This window comes from Ovis canadensis, chromosome 3, assembly GCF_042477335.2.
Source record: "Ovis canadensis isolate MfBH-ARS-UI-01 breed Bighorn chromosome 3, ARS-UI_OviCan_v2, whole genome shotgun sequence".
Classification (NCBI taxonomy): domain Eukaryota; kingdom Metazoa; phylum Chordata; class Mammalia; order Artiodactyla; family Bovidae; genus Ovis; species Ovis canadensis.
The window spans coordinates 170,234,643-170,252,776 of NC_091247.1; the positions used below are offsets into that span (position 1 = coordinate 170,234,643).

Consider the following 18,134-nt stretch of genomic DNA (forward strand, 5'->3'; position numbering starts at 1 on the left):
ATGTCTATTGAATTGGTGATGCCATCCAACCATCTCATCCTCTGTTGCCCATTTCTCCTTCTGCCTTCAATCTTTCCCAGCATTGGGGTCTTTTCCAATGAGTTGCCTGTTCAAATCAGGTGGCCAAAGTATTGGAGCTTCTTTACCTTAACCAAGAGTAGTACTTTTATCAGGCCAAGCTGGAAATCAAGAAACCAAAGTCAAATCCTCTTACCTTTATCTAGTTAGACATAACTACTATCCCAAGGCAACCAATTTTCTTAGTGATACATTGCAGTTGAGGGGCTCATTAATCATAGGAAACAGGCTTTGACACATTTTTACAGTTTTCAAATATTAACTCCCAGGATCATTTTCTTGGCTATGAATGATGGAGATAGAAACTTCTGTGAAAAAGACAATGGGAAGAGAAAGCCAATATTGTAGATTTGCTAATAAAGGAAAACAAAGGCAAAAAATCTAATATATTGCCATTTCCAAGATGCCCTCCAAAGTGTCAGTCTCACACCATTCTAGATTCTGAGTATCATGTTCTTCATGTCTGTAGGAGAGAACATTCTTGTATGAATTGAAAGAGTCTGAATATAAATATGAATTTTATCAGGATAGCTTAATTTGTCTCAGAGACCATAGTTTTCCTTTTCAAATATGGTTGGCAAAAATAAGCTAATTTTAAGTTAAAGGATCTAATTTTCAGGAGGTATTATCAAAGGAAAAATAAGATAAAGTTTATTCCTTCTACTGCACAGAAATTGCCATTATTTTCTGGGGAAAATAATAAAAAATAAATACAGCTTCATTTCAAATAGCAAATTTAATGACACTGACAGAATACTTTATATTGAATTTCTATTTTATTTTCCAACATGCTTTATTTTATTAATAAATTCAAGGAGATATTTTAATAATGCTTCTAAATGTTATAACATTTTTTGGTGACATATGACATTTTAATTAAAATACATATTTTTATTTCATATAAAATATATTTTATTTCTATATGTGATTTCTAGTAATCTTCTTAAAATAATCTCTATTTTTGTAAGATTGCCAAATCTACCTTTCTTTAATATGGGAAACAATGGAGATTACTGATATCTAAAATTCTGTTACACAGGTGAAAACTGATCTTTTTCATGTAACTTAAAAGAGTTAGGACCTTGATTTTAGGCTAATAAGAAAAATGGACATTGATGATGTATACATCTGTCTTAACAGAAAGAATGAAATGAGGTGTTGAAAGAATTTATGTAGAGAAAGCAGAGAGTTTTTCATTCAGCTTTCTTTTCAGAGTTACTGTTTTTATATGATCGTATTCACTTATTTGAAGAAAAGACCATTCTCTGGACCATGTTCTTGAAGGCTTGCTGCACTTGCTGATTTCGTAGGGTGTATATAAATGGATTCAAAAGAGGAGTCACTGAGGTATTGAGCACAGCCACTCCTTTGCTTAGAGTCACCCTTTCGCTTGCTGAAGGCTTAATGTACATGAAGATGCAGCTGCCATAAGACAGAGAGACAACTATCATGTGGGAGGAACATGTGGAAAAGGCTTTGTTCCTTTGATTCATGGAAGGAATTCTCAGAATTGTCTGGATAATATATGTGTAGGATAGAATAACTAATGTTAAAGTGACCATGAGTGTTACCACAGCTAAAAATAATGCCATGAGTTCTAGAAAGTGAGTGCTTGTGCAGGAAAGCTGCAAGATGGGAGAAGCATCACAGATGAAATGATCAACTATATTGGAGGCACAGAAATCCAATTGCAGCAGCAGAATTATTGGTGGAAAGATGATCAGGAATCCTGCAAGCCAGGAGCTAAAGACAAGAAGTATACAGACTCTACTGCTCATGATGGTGGTGTAATGTAGAGGTTTGCAGATGGCTACGTAGCGGTCATAGGACATGGCAGCCAGGAGGTATGGCTGTCACCCCCAAGAAGATGAAGAAAAACAGCTGAGCCACACAACCGTTATAAGAAATGGTTCTGTCCCCGGTCATGATCGCAATAAGGAATCTGGGAATGCAGACCGACGTGAATGATATTTCTAGGAATGAGAAGTTTCGAAGGAAGAAATACATTGGAGTCTGCAGATGGGGATCTGAAAGGGTGAGGGTGATGATGACCAGGTTCCCAGTCACGCTTAGCATGTAGGTAACAAGAAGAAATAGGAACAGTACAACCTGCCACTGTGGATCACTTGTCAACCCAAGAAGGATAAACTCGGTAACTTCTGTGTAATTTCTCATTATTTTCCTTCATTATAATGATATTCTTTGTTTTAGCTGTAAAACAGATGAAGAAATTAAAGAAAAATATGGCACCAACAAAGAAACACACACACACACGCACAATATTTTAGCTTCCTTGTACTTTTAGGGGAAAATGTTTTAGTAGTATATAGTAACAAAAGACTTTTAAAGTTTCGCAATTTATTATGTCATGTATTAATTCACTATCCTGTATTTCCTACATTGTTTTCTCACACATATCAGAAAAAAAATTTTCTTCTGAATGCTTCAATATATTCCTGAAAACAAAGAGAAAAGGATGCTCAAATCTCTGATTTTAAAACTTCAAATAAAACTGAGAGCTTACCTCCAGTGTATCCAAATATTATTGAAGATATACTTTTATTGCTTTCTGCTTCATACAAAATTTTAATTTGTCTATTTTGTATGAGCATTTCTTTTTCCTTATCCATTTGAAACTTTTACAATCTGTGGAGATACCTTAGGAACTTAGTTGTCCAACTGGTAGAGTAACATGTCCCTGATAATAGTATAGCACTAGAGCCACACATATATATGTAAAATACATAAAAGTAGTACCTTTACTTAAGTCTTAATTTTAACTTTTTGTAAACTACTAGTATCCTTACTTATTTCCAAAATCATTTGGCACTTCTCCACAATCTCGCCTATTCTTTTCTTAAGGGGTAATGAAAAGGAATAGTAAACATTCAAGGTAAGTTTTGGAGAGGCAAAGATTCTCTTTCTTTTTCTACTTCTTTCCTCCTTTTTTTTTCTTTGTACAATAACTTGATATTATACAGAGTTTGTTTAATTATTTGATCCTTATTTAATATTATTTTCCACTAAAACTTTAGATGTGCTGTCATCTAATATAATTCTTTTTAATAGTTTATATCTAGAAAGACTGCCTAAGTTTGCATTGCCTCATGTGTTTTCTGTAGTCTTCAGAGGTTTCAGAACTTTCAAAAAATGCTATTTTCTCAGTATCAGCCAATTAATTCAATATGTTAATAAACTTACTTAGATTTTTTACTTATAAAATTTCTGGGAGGATATATTCCATTTTCAGTCTTCTCTTTCTGGTCATAAAATAAGCATTTTTCTTGTCTTTTGCCTTTATATGATAAATGCTAACCTTCCCTATATAAAATGTGCAAAACTCATATTAAAAGAATATCTGTAATTGTTAAAGGTCATCAAGTGTATTATTTCAAATAATGTACAAAAATGACTATATGGTGTCTTGATATTTATGATATTAGAAATGATTATGGAAAATTATGCAGACAAGAACACAAAAAATCATGAAAGTCCTGTTAGTCACAAAATATTTATGCTATAATGAATAAAAATGTTGCATAAAATTATTAAATAGTAGCTTCAAAATTTTCTTTATATATTGCTTATTAATGTGTGGTTTAATTTTATTTATACATGGTACATAATTGAGATTATTTGTATAAGCATAATTGTATACAATTAAGGCCAATTTATATTTTTGTAAAAAGCTCTCAAAGAAGTACTTACATTTATGGTAAATATGACTGGTTAGTCAGTATCACTTCTAATAGCTTCTTTAATTTGCTTCAACTAAGTACTTTGGGATTTTTCAAAAGCTTTTGCAATCTCTTTCCCCTCTGTCATCATATATTTGTAACCAAATAACCAAAATATCAATAATGAAGAATAACTGTAAGACCTCCCTCTCCAATGTTTACAAAAAGGGTATGTATCAACACACTTCTAAATAGTAAAGCAAGCATCTCCAAAGATCTCAGTTCCCAGGATTATTTCCTACCTATTGCCACTTAAAGAAGTGTTATCTTAGTACTTGATATAATTGAAATGAAAGCTGATGTAATGTCTTTTCAAGCTTGGTGAGTAAGATGATACAATTTTTTATGCAGAAGTAATATTATTCAAGTTAGCCATACTGCTCTATTACAGTGGACTCAGGGGGATTCATTGATGAAAAAACAAAACGCACAATGGAGATTGGTCTCAAGACACCAACCACTAAACAGTGGTCCAAATTAGTAAACAATTTCAAATAAAATATTTAGTTGAGAGTGGCCTGAAATCAGAGCATGAAAATATATGGAAAGATATACATTTTCATAATAATCCAAAACTTCATAAGGAGTAGAAATGATAACCAAGCAGTAGAGATAAGCAGGTCTTAAGCAGCAACAGACTAGGTTGTGAACAAGTGAAAGTGTTAGCTGCTCAGTTGTGTCTGACTCTTTGCAACCCCATGGACTGTAGCTCAGCAGGCTCCTCTGTCACTGGAATTCTCCAAACAAGAATACTGAAGTGGGTTGTCTTTCTCTTTTCTAGTGAATCTTCCCGACCCAGGGATAAAACCCAGGTTTCCTGCATTCCAGGTGGTTTCTTTACTGACTGAGCCATCTAGGAAGAGCCATGAAAAAGTGTTTTTTTCTCAAATCATAAAGAAAACATAAAAAAATTCATTGTGATGTTTAAGACATCCATTATTCTACACTATAGGGTATCAATTATTCTACACTATAAGAGATGTCAGGCTTATTTTTAAGCTTTTAATTTTTTTTTAATTTTAATGCACAATTTATTTGCTACATGTGAAGAAAAGTTTGGCCCAATGATACACAACTGGAAAAAAGCCACATATTTTTCTTACACTTTCAGTCCATTAAGTATGGAAAATACTCTAACACCTTGTGTCACTATTGCTAAAATAAAGATAAAATTTAGTGATGAATGTACTCTCCATGTACCTGTCTTGACTTTCTCCATAAGTCTTATTTTTTTTTAATTTTTTTATTTTTTTTTATTTTTTGAGTTTTAAAATCTTTAATTCTTATATATTTTCATTGAATGTTGACATAAAAAACCTGATCATGATTAGACCCATTACCATTGAGTCATTCAACAATTATTTTGACATTTTTTCTGAGAATATAGAAGTGACAAAGATAGCTTTCTACATAATTTTCACTTCTTACAAAAAATTGTGAGAATTCTACATTGTTTTTGAAACCTCAGATTCCCTTTCTTTTGTCCAATATAAGCAATATTCTTTCCCAGCATTTTCTTGCTCACTGTTTTGATCTGAAAAGATGTCTATAATATTCCATTCATATTAAGTTTCTGAGATTTATAGTATGTTGCTTTTTAATCCAGGAGTTCCATAAAATATATAGCTTAAATTAAATGAAACCTGGGGTTATTTAATGATCTTAATAGAAATTCCTGAACAAAGAATTTTAAATTATTTTTACCGTTTCTTTGGGAGATAAATGAAGTTATACATGGTATATGATTAAGTAATACACAGAACATACTGAAGAAAGAGACTATTAAAAAGAGCTTCACTAACGTGACATAAACATACTCATGTTTAATTATAAATGTCACAATAGCTTTTATCTGGTGTTTATCTGTAAACCACAGTGTCATTTAAAATTACACATCATGGACAACCTGTCACTAAATAAAGCTACATGGAAAATTAATGTATATGTCCTCATCTTAGCTTGCTTACATATGCAAAGAGTCTATTTCCAAATAAGGTCAAAGCTTCAGACTCCAGATGGACATGAATTTCTTGAAGAGCACTATGCAAACCAGTCAAATACTGAAAACAAATACTTCTTAGGACAATGTTAAACAATAACTTATGTCTCCACTGAGCATAGCAATTCATGTGCTTTCAGTTTTTCATAGAATGTGCTTTTTACCAGTGTTTTCAATAATGGATTGTATGAATGCACATGCTCTTAAGAAACGATACTTTAAGACTGGGCTTTGAGGATCATTTTAAGCAGTAAAATCGCCAATAAAAATACAAAAATGTAAAAATTATGGCATGAGATAGGCCATGAAAAAAGAATGTGTTTAAGACATAAGAGCTGGAAAAAAAAAAAAAAAGGAGAGCATTACTTTGTTTAACCTCAGCTGGAAATATATGCTTGAATCCAAGACTTAAAGGGCAACTTTAGGAGAAATGTTTAACATGTTTCAATAGCAGATCTCCCATTTTAGTCGCCAATCCCATGTCCCTATTTCCTCTGTTAAAAAGACACTGGAAAGACATACTTGTTTCAACTGTGACATCTTAGAGAAAAAGTTTGTTCTGTTAATGAATAGCTTTATTTTTTAAATTAGAGAATAATTATTTTATAATATTGTGATGTCTTTTGCCATACATCAACATGAATCAGCATTAGGTATACATATATTCTCTTTTTCTCGAACCTCCCACCCACCTCCATCCCCATCGCACCCTGCTAGGTTGTCACAGAGCACTGTCTTTGAGTTCCCCATGTCATGCTCTCATATCACGTCACCCTTTCCTTCCCCAATCAATAGCTTTGAATATGCTGAATAAATTCCAATCTATCTTTCTCTTTCTCCACTTCCCTGGTGGCTCAGACGGTAAAGCGTGTGTCTAAAATGCAGGAGACCCAGGTTCCATCCCTGGGTTGGGAAGATCCGCTGGAGAAGGAAATGGCAATCCACTCCAGTACCATTGCCTGGAAAATCCCATGGACAGAGGAGCCTGGTAGGCTACAGTCCATGGGGTCGCAAAGAGTCAGACACGACTGAGTGACTTCATTCATTCATTCATCTGTCTCGTTAATCTATATGTTTAAAACTCTAATTTTTATAAACGAACTTATGCTATTTCAACTTCTTTTGTAATAAGTTAATTTGAAATTGAAATGTATTAATCACCTGAGAATCCAGTGGTACTTCTCCCATCTACCCCAGGTGACGTGGAAAATCCAGAATTTTTGATAAGTTCACTCATTTCAGTAAATTCACCATGATATAAAATTCTGTTTCTTTTTCCCTATGCCATGGTAATTCATCCAAACATGTTTCCATATTTATGGTAAAATAAATCAGCAATTAGTTAAAATAATCTAGCATCATGTAAAGCATGGTGACTATAGCTAATAATTCTGTGTTATGTATTTGAAAGTTGCTAAGAGAGTAGATCTTAAAAGTTCTCATCACAAAAAACTGATTGTAACTATTTGTGGTGGTGGGGTGTTAACTAGACCTATTTTGGTGATTATTTTGTGATTTATACAAATATCTAATCATTATATTGTACCCCTGAAACTAATGCAATGTTATATGTCAATGCTATTTTAATAAAAATAATTTTAAAAAGGAAATAAAATATGAAACAGATGGGATTCTGTCCATCAACATTTTCATGGCCTTGGAAAAGACAGCCACTCTACTATCTGATGGTTGGATAATAGTTTAAATCCACAGTGAGTCTCCCTGAAGCTCACAGACTTCCTCTGCTGGTTCCCAGCTTTGCTGGAATTGTCCTGAGTCCTGTATGTCTGAACCATTGGCCTCCTGCAGTCACAGGAGCAGGCCTTGGTGCTGTCTCTCCTTTCTGGTGCCTCTGGGGAGAGAATTGAAGAACAAGAGCTCTGTCATATTCCTGTTTCCAATGTGTTCCTTCCTGTGACTTCATCTTTGCCCTGCCAGGGAGAAACAGGCCTGTGACGCTTTGCACCAGCTCTTTGAATACTCCTCAAACCCAGTCCACTTGTTCCCCATTTGTCTCATGAGCCCAGCCATTGATCCTTTGGAGCTGGACTTGTTTATAAGTAAGAAGAGTTTTGAACCCCAGTATTTCAGAGGCCAAAGATAATCTACATTCCTCTGCTGTTGCTGTGTTTTGTCTGGTTTGGTTTCATTGTCATCATTAATAAAGGATCAGGAGCAAGACAAGGGTGTCCAATTTCACCACTATTATTCAACATAGTTCAGAAAGCCCTAGTAATAGCAATCAGAGAAGAAAAAGAAGTAAAAGGAATCCAGATCAGAAAAGAAGAAGTAAAATTCTCACTGTTTGCAGATGACACAATACTGTACATAGAAAACCCTAAAGATAGTATCAGAAAATTACTAGAGCTAATCAGTGAATTTAGCAAAGTTTCAGGATACAAAATCAGTACACAGAAATCACTTGCATTTCTATATACTAAGAATGAAAATTCAGAAAGAGAAATTAAGGAATCAATCCCATTCACCATTGCAACAAAAAGAATTAAATATCTAGGAATAAACTTACCTAAGGAGACAAAAGAACTGTACACAGAATATTATAAGACACTAATGAAATAAATCAAAGATGACATAAACAGATGGAGAGATATTCCATGTTCCTGGGTAGGAAGAATCAATATTGTGAAAATGACTATACTACCAACTGTAATATATAGATTCAATATGATCCCTAACAAATTACCAATGGTATTCTTTACAGAACTAGAACAAAAATTTCACAATTCGTAGGGAAGCAGAAAAGACCCAGAATAGCCAAAGTAGTCTTAAGAATGAAGAATGAAGCTGAAGGAATCAACGTTCCTGACTTCAGATTATACTACAAAGCTGCAGCCATCAAGACAGTATAGTACTGGCATAAAAACAGAAATATAGACCAAGGGAACAAGATAGAAAGCCCAGAAATAAACACATGCACATATGGGTACCTTATTTTTGACAAAGGAGGCAAGAATATACAATGGGGCCAAGACAGCCTCTTCAATAAATGGTGCTGGGAAGACTGGATAGCTACATGTAAAAGAATGAAATTAGAACACTTCCTAACACCACATACAAAGATAAACTCAAAAAGGATTAAAGATCTAAATGTAAGACCAGAAGCTATTAAACTCTTAGAGGGAAACATAGGCAGAACACTCAGTGAAATAAATTAGAGCAAGATCCACTGTGACCCACCTCCTGCTGCTGCTGCTGCTAAGTCACTTCAGTCATGTCCGACTCTGTGCGACCCCATAGACGACAGCCCACCAGACTCCCCTGTCCCTGGGATTCTCCAGGCAAGAACACTGGAGTTGGTTGCCATTTCCTTTTCCAATGCGTGAAAATGAAAAGTGAAAGTGAGGTCGCTCAGTCGTGTCTGACTCTTCGCAACCCCATTGACTGTAGCCTACCAGGCTTTTCCATCCATGGGATTTCCCAGGTAAGAGTTCTGGAGTGGGATGCCATCGTCTTCTCCAGACCCACCTTCTAGAGAAACAGAAATAAAAACAAATGTAAAATGGTAACTCATTGTGGTTTTGATTTGCATTTCTCTGATAATGAGTGATGTTGATCCAAAAGTCTACAAGCAATAAATCTGGAGAGGGTGTGGAGAAAAGGGAACTCTCTTACACTGTTGGTGGGAATGCAAACTAGTACAGCCATTATGGAGAACAGTGTGCAGATTTCCTAAAAAACTGGAAATAGAACTGCCTTATGACCCAGCAATCCCACTGCTGGGCATACACACCCAGGAAACCAGAATTAAAAGAGACACGTGTACCCCAATGTTCATCACAGCACTGTTTATAATAGCCAGGACATGGAAGCAACCTAGATCAGCAGATGAATGGATAAGAAAGCTGTGGTACATATACACAATGGAGTATTACTCAGCCATTAAAAAGAATACATTTGAATCAGTTCTAATGAGGTGGATGAAACTGGAGCCAATTATACAGAGTGAAGTAAGCCAGAAAGAAAAACACCAATACAGTATACTAATGCATATATATGGAATTTAGAAAGATGATAATGATAACCCTGTATGCAAGACAGCAAAAGAGACACAGATATATAGAACAGTCTTTTGGACTCTGTGGGAGAGGGCGAGGGTGGGATGATTTGGGAGAATGGCATTGAAACATATATAATATCATATAAGAAATGAATCGCCAGTCTAGGTTTGATGCAAGATACAGGATGCTTGGGGCTGGTGAACTGGGATGACCCAGAGAGATGGTATGGGGAGAGAGGTGGGAGGGAGGGGTTCAAGATTGGGAACACACGTATTTGAATAAAATAATTTTTAATGGAAAAAAAATAGCAACAAACAAACAAACAAACAAACAAATGTAATGAAGTGAGACCTGATTAAACTTAAAAGCTTTTGCACAGCGAAGGAAAGTATCAGTTCAGTTCAGTTCAGTCTCTCAGGCCTGTCTGACTCTTTGCAACCCCATGAACCACAGAACGCCAGGCCTCCCTGTCCATCACCAACTCCCCGAGTTTACCCAAACTCATGTCCATTGAGTCAGTGATGCCATCTAACCAGCTCATCCTCTGTTGTCTCCTTCTCCTCCTACCTTCAATCTTTCCCAAAATCAGGGTTTTTTCAAATGAGTTAGCTCTTTGCATCATTTTCTTATAGGAAACTATAAGTTCAGTTCAGTCTCTCAGTCGTGTCCGACTCTTTGCGACCCATGAATCGCAGCACCCCTGTCCTCCCTGTCCATCATCATCTCCTGGAGTTCACTCAGACTCACGTCCATCGAGTCTGTGATGCCATCCAGCCATCTTATCCTCAGTCGTCCCCTTCCTCTCCTGCCCCCAATCCCTCCCAGCATCAGAGTCTTTTCCAATGAGTCAGCTCTTCGCATGAGGTGGCCAAAGTACTGGAGCTTCAGCTTTAGCATCATTCCTTCCAAAGAAATCCCAGAGCTGATCTCCTTCTGAATGGACTGGTTGGATCTCCTTGCAGTCCAAGGGATCTTCAAGAGTCTTCTCCAACACCACAGTTCAAAAGCATCAATTCTTCGGTGCTCAGCCTTCACACTCCAAGTCTCACATCCATACATGACCACAGGAAAAACCATAGCCTTGACTAGATGGACCTTAGTTGGCATATGCTTTTGAATATGCTGTCTAGATTGGTCATAACTTTTCTTCCATGGAGTAAGCATCTTTTAATTTGATGGCTGCAGTCAAAATCTGCAGTGATTTTGAAGCCCCCAAAAATAAAGTCTGACACTGTTTGCACTGTTTCCCCATCTATTTCCCATGAAGTGATGGGACCGGATGCCATGATCTTCATTTTCTGAACATTGAAATTTAAGCCAACTTTTTCACTCTCTACTTTCACTTTCATCAGGAGGCTTTTTAGTTCCTCTTCACTTTCTGCCATAAGGGTGCTTTCATCCGCATATCTGAGGTTATTGATATTTCTCCCGGCTATCTTGATTCCAGCTTGTGCTTCTTCCAGTCCAGTGTTTCTCATGATGTACTCTGCATATAAGTTAAATAAGCAGGGTGACAATATACAGCCTTGACGTACTCCTTTTCCTATTTGGAACCAGTCTGTTGTTCCATGTCCAGTTCTAACTGTTTCTTCCTGACCTGCATACAGATTTCTCAAGAGGCAGGTCAGGTGGTCTGGTATTTTCATCTCTTTCAGAGTTTTCCATAGTTTATTGTGATCCACACAGTCAAAGGCTTTGGCATAGTCAATAAAGCAGAAATAGATGTTTTTCTGAAACTTTCTTGCTTCTCCATGATCCAGCGAATTTTGTCAATTTGATCTCTGGTTCCTCTACCTTTTCTAAAACCAGCTTGAATATCAGGGAGTTCATAGTTCCCATATTGCTGAAGCCTGGCTTGGAGAAATTTGAGCATTACTTTACTAGCATGTAAGATGAGTGCAATTGTGCGGTAGTTTGAGCATTCTTTGGCATTGCCTTTCTTTGGGATTTGGCATTGCCATTCTTGGGCATTGCCTTTCTTTGGTGCACTAAGTGCGGGCGGCTGCACCTGGTGCATTAAGCACGGTCGTGAGGAGCTACTCCATATCCGAGGTCAGGGGCAGAAGCCAGGAGGACCCCATGACTGAATGGCGGCGGCCAAGAGGAGTTACCCCATGTCAGAGGTCAGGGGCAGTGGCCAAGAGTGCCAGACTACGACAGTGAAGGAACGGCAGAGAGGAGCTATCCCACGTCCAATGCCAGCAGCGGCAGCTGGGAGGAGCCACCCTGCATCCGAGGTCAGGGGTGGCGGCCGAGAGGAACTACCCCATGCCCAATGCCAGGGGCAGCAGCTGGGAAGAGCAACCCCATGCCAGAGGCCAGGGGTGGTGGGTGGGAGGAGCATCTCCATGTCCAAGGGGCGGTGGCTGCATGGGCATAGGAGGGCCTAGAGGAGCTATCCCACGTTGAAGGTCAGGAAGGGTGGTGCTGAGGAGATACCCCCTCATCCAAGGTAAGGAGCAGTGGATATCCTTTGCTGGAGTAGCTGTGAAGAGATACTCCACGCCCAAGGTAAGAGAAACCCAAGTAAAATGGTAGGTGTTGCAAGAGGGCATCAGAGGACAGACACACTGAAACCATACTCACAGAAAACTAGTCAATCTAATCACACTAGGACCACAGTCTTGTCTAACTCAATGAAACTAAGCCATGCCCGCAGGGCAACCCAAGATGGGCGGGTCATGGTGGAGAGGCCCCTTAGAAGAAATGGAGTAGCCATCATGGTCAACAAAGGAGTCTGAAATGCACTACTTGGATGCAGTGTCAAAAACGACAGAATGATCTCTGTTTGTTTCCAAGGCAAACCATTGAATATCACAGTAATCCAAGTCTATGCCCCAACCAGTAATGCTGAAGAAGCTGAAGTTGAACGGTTCTATGAAGACCTACAAGACCTTGTAGAACTAACACCCAAAAAAGTTATCCTTTGCATTATAGGGGGCTGGAATGCAAAAGTAGGGAGTCAAGAAACACCTGGAGTAACAGGCAAATTTGGCCTTGGAATGCGGAATGAAGCAGGGCAAAGACTAATAGAGTTTTGCCAAGAAAATGCACTGGTCATAGCAAACACCCTCTTCCAACAACACAAGAGAAGACTCTACACATGGACATCACCAGATGGTCAGCACCGAAATCAGATTGATTATATTCTTTGCAGCCAAAGATGGAGAAGCTCTATACAGTCAACAAAAACAAGACCAGAAGCTGACTGTGGCTCAGATCATGAACTCCTTTTACCAAATTCAGACTCAAATTGAAGAAAGTAGGGAAAACCACTAGACCATTCAGGTATGACCTAAATCAAATCCCTTATGATTATACAGTGGAAGTGAGAAATAGATTTAAGGGCCTAGATCTGATAGATAGAGTGCCTGATGAACTATGGAATGAGGTTCGTGACATTGTACAGGAGACAGGGATGAAGACCATCCCCATGGAAAAGAAATGCAGAAAAGCAAAATGGCTGTCTGGGGAGGCCTTACAAATAGCTGTGAAAAGAAGAGAAGTGAAAAGCAAAGAAGAAAAGGAAAGATATAAGCATCTGAATGCAGAGTTCCAAAGAATAGGAAGAAGAGATAAGAAAGACTTCTTCAGTGATCAGTGCTAAGAAATAGAGGAAAAGAACAGAATGGGAAAGACTAGAGATCTCTTCAGGAAAATTAGAGATACCAAGGGAACATTTCATGCAAAGATGGGCTCCATAAAGGACAGAAATGGTATGGACCTAACAGAAGCAGAAGATATTAAGAAGAGGTGGCAAGAATACACAGAAGTGAAGTCGCTCAGTCATGTCTGACTCTTTGCGACCCCATGGACTGTAGCCCACCAGGTTCCTCTGTCCATGGAATTTCCCAGGCAAGAATACTGGAGTGGGTTGCCATTTCCTTCTCCAGGGGATTTTCCTGGCCCAGACACTTTACCATCTGAGCCACCAGGGAATCCCAGAATACACAGAAGAACTGTATAAAAAAGATAGGAGTGACAAATGCACACAAGAGAAAAATAGCTCCTTCATGTGAGATAATGACAGGATCCCTGAACATGGCTAGCTTCATGAAGCAGAGAGAGATGGATCCTTCTCTTGGCAAGGGAGTCTACGTGGTGCTTCCAAATTCAGCTTTTGAGTCATCTGAATCTATAGAAGTTTCATACTAATTCTCTGTCCCCAACATTTCCCAGTCAACACACTAATATTCACATGAGACAGGATGAAAAGCTTTGAATTAAATCATTTATATAATTAAGGAGAGTATAGGACCAGGATTTATTATTGGTAATGCCATCTCCTTGGTTATGAGATGACTGAAATATTAAAGTTATGTATATTTTTTTCTTTTAGCTCTCAGATGCATTTGGAAGATGCCAGCACAGTACACAGGACTCCTACTCATTAGGCAAGCTTCTTCAATCTTGTTTTAGTAGGCACTTAATTCTAAGTGACTTCTGCCTTGCTAGTATCATGTAAAGTACCAAGGTTTCATTGTCTAATGAAGTCATTATTGACTTCAGAACAAACACTTTAACTAATTGGTTAGATCCTTATTGCTTTGAGAATCTGTTATTTGTATATACTGTCTATTTATCAAGGGCATGTTAGATTAAAAGTTCTATTTTTGTAAGATTTCCTATTTATTTCTATTACTCATGAAATATTAAATAATTGTGGTTAATGGAAGTGGTTATTTTATAAAAGTCAACATTGAGATCTTCTATGGGATACAAATATGAACATAGCCATTCTCAAGAGAGATTCACTATAGAGGAGAATTAGAAGGCTACTGAGAATGCCAAGTATGGCTTCCAGAAATCCCTCATGGTCTATACTTTAGCAGAGATTTGGCCTTGACTTTGCTTCATTCCCAGGAGATCAATGTATGACTTTCTTCATAGGTCGAAACAACTGGACGTGAAAAATTTGAGCTATTCGTGCAGCCAGAGAGATACCAGATCCTAGTTTAAGTATCTATGCTCATGATACCCAATATTGTCATATTCCTTGCAGTTCTCTCTTTAAATATTGCTCCCTTAAACTTCTAGACCAACTTTATTGAAAAGGAGGATAGTGTATTTCCACATCTTCTATAGGTTTCTGACATTGTTTTTATTTGCTAAACTATTTCCCTTGAGTCACCATAAAATAGAGAAAATTTAGTGAAATTTGATTGATGTGACATGTGCTAGTGTCTGGGAGGGAAGCAATGATTTTGCGTTTTATTGCTCACAGCAGAAATGTGAATATCAGAAATAAGGAGAAGGGATCTGTCATGATTTTAGCAAAACAAATAAACAAAATGATATATCTAGCAGAGATGGGAATTAAGTGAATAGGTTTGTATGCATAGGAGAGGTTTACTTACACATTTCTGGAATATCCCTTTGGATCAGTTGCCTGATGCAAAAGATAAACGTGGGGCAGAACTTGAAGGGAGTGAAATGGTTTTTTTTAAGCTTAATAGCTGAGAAATAAGGATGCTCAAACGGAAAATGTGCTGGGCTACAATCTGGATGACAGAGCTGCTATGATCTGAGGCAAGTGGTTACTTTTCAGTTTGTGTTTCAGTACCAAAAGAAAAGTAGATAAATGCTGCATATCCTCCAGATTCATGTTGATGCATGGCAAAACCAGTACAATATTGTAAAGTAATTAGCCTCCAATTAAAATAAATAAATTTATATTTAATAAAAGATTAAAAAAATAGAAATGTTTCCATATGTATATTTTTAGCAAATCACAGAAGATGCCAAACATTAATGATTTCAATGGAATTATAGACAAATCTTTAAGTGAATATATTTCCTATTAAATAACATAATTCAGCTATTTAGTCTATCTATTTTATTATACATATATATAAGTATACAGCATTCTCATGTTATGTTAATTACTTCATATATTAATATTAAAATAAAATTAATAATCATTAAACATTTTAAAGTTTATTTGCTAAGAAAATCTTTAATTGATTTATATCATATAAAGTAATGAGTGGTGCACAAAGAAAAATGGGCTGCTACTTTAGTCTTTTAAATTTCATTTTTGATCTTTTGAAGAAAATGAGATCATCTGTTTCTGTTTTTAAGCAGTGGAGTCTTCTAATAAATACATGACAGAAAAAAGGAAAAATGAATATTTCATAGGATTATTCCAACAAAATTGCAAGGGATTACATTAAATGGACAAAATAAAGAGTATAAATTTCATTTATCATCTCTCAGTAGTATGATTTATTGTATGAAGATTTTCTAATTAGAATGAGAAGTATTATATAAAGTACAAATCACATACATGTTTTAATATATAATGAAAGTAAGTTGAAAGAAAGTGACATCAGCATGAATTAGAGAGAATGTTTTAGAATTGTATTAATGATGAGGACATTGATCATAATAAATTATATCTTTATCTCTTCCCTTTTAATACACTTTTCACCTGCTGCTGCTGCTAGGGCGCTTCAGTCGTGTCTGACTCTGTGCGATCCCACAGACGGCAGCCCACCAGGCTCCCCTGTCCCTGGGATTCTCCAGGCAAGAACACTGGAGTGGGTTGCCATTTCCTTTCCAATGTATGAAAGTGAAAAGTGAAAGTGAAGTCGCTCAGCCGTGTCCTACTCCTAGCGACACCATGGACTGCAGCCCACCAGGCTCCTCCGCCCATGGGATTTTCCAGGCGAGAGTACTAGAGTGGGAATGCCATTGCCTTCTCCGACTTTTCACCTAAATATATTTAAAAGAAGAGAGAGAAATGAACCACACTGTGATCACAGAGTTTGTCCTTCTAGGCCTTTCTGATGATCCTGACCTTCAGATTGTGATTTTCCTGTTTTTATTTATCACATATGTATTAAGTGTCACTGGAAACCTGACTATCATCACCCTAACCTGGGTGGACTTCCATCTCCAGACACCAATGTACTTCTTCCTCCGAAACTTCTCTTTCTTAGAAATTTCCTTTACTACTGTGTGCATCCCTAGATTTCTGGGAGCAATTATCACCAGGGACAAGACTATTTCTTACAACAATTGTGCAGCCCAACTATTTTTCTCTATTTTCATGGGGGTGACTGAATTTTACATTCTAACCGCCATGTCCTATGACCGCTATGTTGCCATCTGCAAGCCCCTGCATTACACAACCATCATGAGCAGGAAACTCTGCAGCCTGCTTGTGCTCTGCACATGGCTCAGTGGGTTTCTGACCATTTTCCCACCCCTTATGCTTCTCCTCCAGCTGGATTACTGTGCTTCCAATGTCATTGATCACTTTTTGTGTGACTATTTCCCCCTTTTACAATTGTCTTGTTCAGATACATGGCTCCTAGAAGTAATGGGTTTTTACTTTGCTTTGGTTAGTTTGCTATTCACTTTGGCCTTAGTGATTTTGTCATATATGTACATTGTCAGGACTATTCTGAGAATCCCATCTGCCAGTCAGAGAAAAAAGGCCTTCTCCACTTGTTCCTCTCACATGATTGTCATTTTCATCTCCTATGGAAGCTGTATATTCATGTATGCTAATCCCTCGGCCAAAGAAAAGGCATCAATGACAAAAGGAGTGGCTATTCTCAATACCTCTGTGGCCCCCATGCTGAACCCCTTCATCTACACTCTGAGAAACCAGCAAGTGAAACAAGCTTTCAAAGACATGGTGTATAAAGCAGTGTTTTCTGCTAATAAATGATTTTTGGGGGGTCAAAAACACTTTAAAGAACAATTAGGTTAAATTTTTAAATTCCTAAATATTTGTATAACTTTGCTTGCGGTTTATATCCTCTTACCATCCACATGACTGCTAATATCTACTTTTTCAATCTATTTCTTCAATTTCTCCAGTCATTGTTTATTGATATTTAAAGTATAGTAAAAGTTATTTATCCTACAGCATATTCTAGAATAGAATTGTGTTTCTAAGACATACTTTAGAGCATTAAGTTAAAAACTGTTTTAATCCTGTAAATATCAGTCCCTAAAATGGTCATATGATATCACATTGTGCTTTAAATGTGAAGTTTCAAAATTAGTGTGTAATATCTGATGTATTTTCAAGACGAACACTAATAATTTCTTAACATTAAAGAATCTACCTGTTATATATTATAATACAGTAAATTCATTCCAAAAATATCATATGTAGTAGTGCATTGCACTTTAAATGTAGTTCTTTATATTTTGTGAAATTAAGTGCATATTTTCAAGGTAAATATTTATCAAGATATTATGTATTAATTATAGAATTTCCTTGTTCTGTATCACTTAAAAAATACTGATATTTAAAAATTCAAAAAATCAACTAAAACTAAAACA

General features: G+C 36.8%; 2 protein-coding genes across 3 annotated transcripts; one reads left to right on the forward strand and one right to left on the reverse strand.

Moving 5' to 3' along the window:
• Nucleotides 1-1,316: 1,316 nt before the first annotated feature.
• Nucleotides 1,317-2,253, reverse strand: LOC138438275 (olfactory receptor 6C75-like). Its single transcript, XM_069586448.1, is given in 2 exon segments — nucleotides 1,317-1,926; nucleotides 1,928-2,253. Coding segments are annotated over 2 exon segments (936 nt in total).
• Nucleotides 2,254-8,606: 6,353 nt separating this feature from the next.
• Nucleotides 8,607-17,511, forward strand: LOC138438276 (olfactory receptor 6C3-like). Of its 2 annotated transcripts, XM_069586449.1 has the most exons (2): nucleotides 8,607-8,633; nucleotides 16,600-17,511. In XM_069586449.1, exons 1-2 carry the CDS (start codon nucleotides 8,607-8,609, stop codon nucleotides 17,509-17,511), a joined length of 939 nt encoding a protein of 312 aa, XP_069442550.1. The 2 variants fall into 2 exon arrangements, with proteins under 2 accessions (XP_069442550.1, XP_069442551.1); XM_069586450.1 differs by lacking the exon at nucleotides 8,607-8,633 and having other exon boundaries at nucleotides 16,576-17,511.
• The last annotated feature ends 623 nt before the right edge of the window (nucleotides 17,512-18,134 follow it).

What these genes read in the sequence shown, in the direction of transcription:
- LOC138438276 (XM_069586449.1), top strand. Translation starts at nt 8,607, where the DNA reads ATGAAGAATGAAGCTGAAGGAATCAAC. An exon ending in ATGAAGCTGAAGGAATCAAC is followed by an intron (nt 8,634 to 16,599) that starts GTTCCTGACTTC and finishes GTGATCACAGAG; the next exon opens with TTTGTCCTTCTAGGCCTTTC.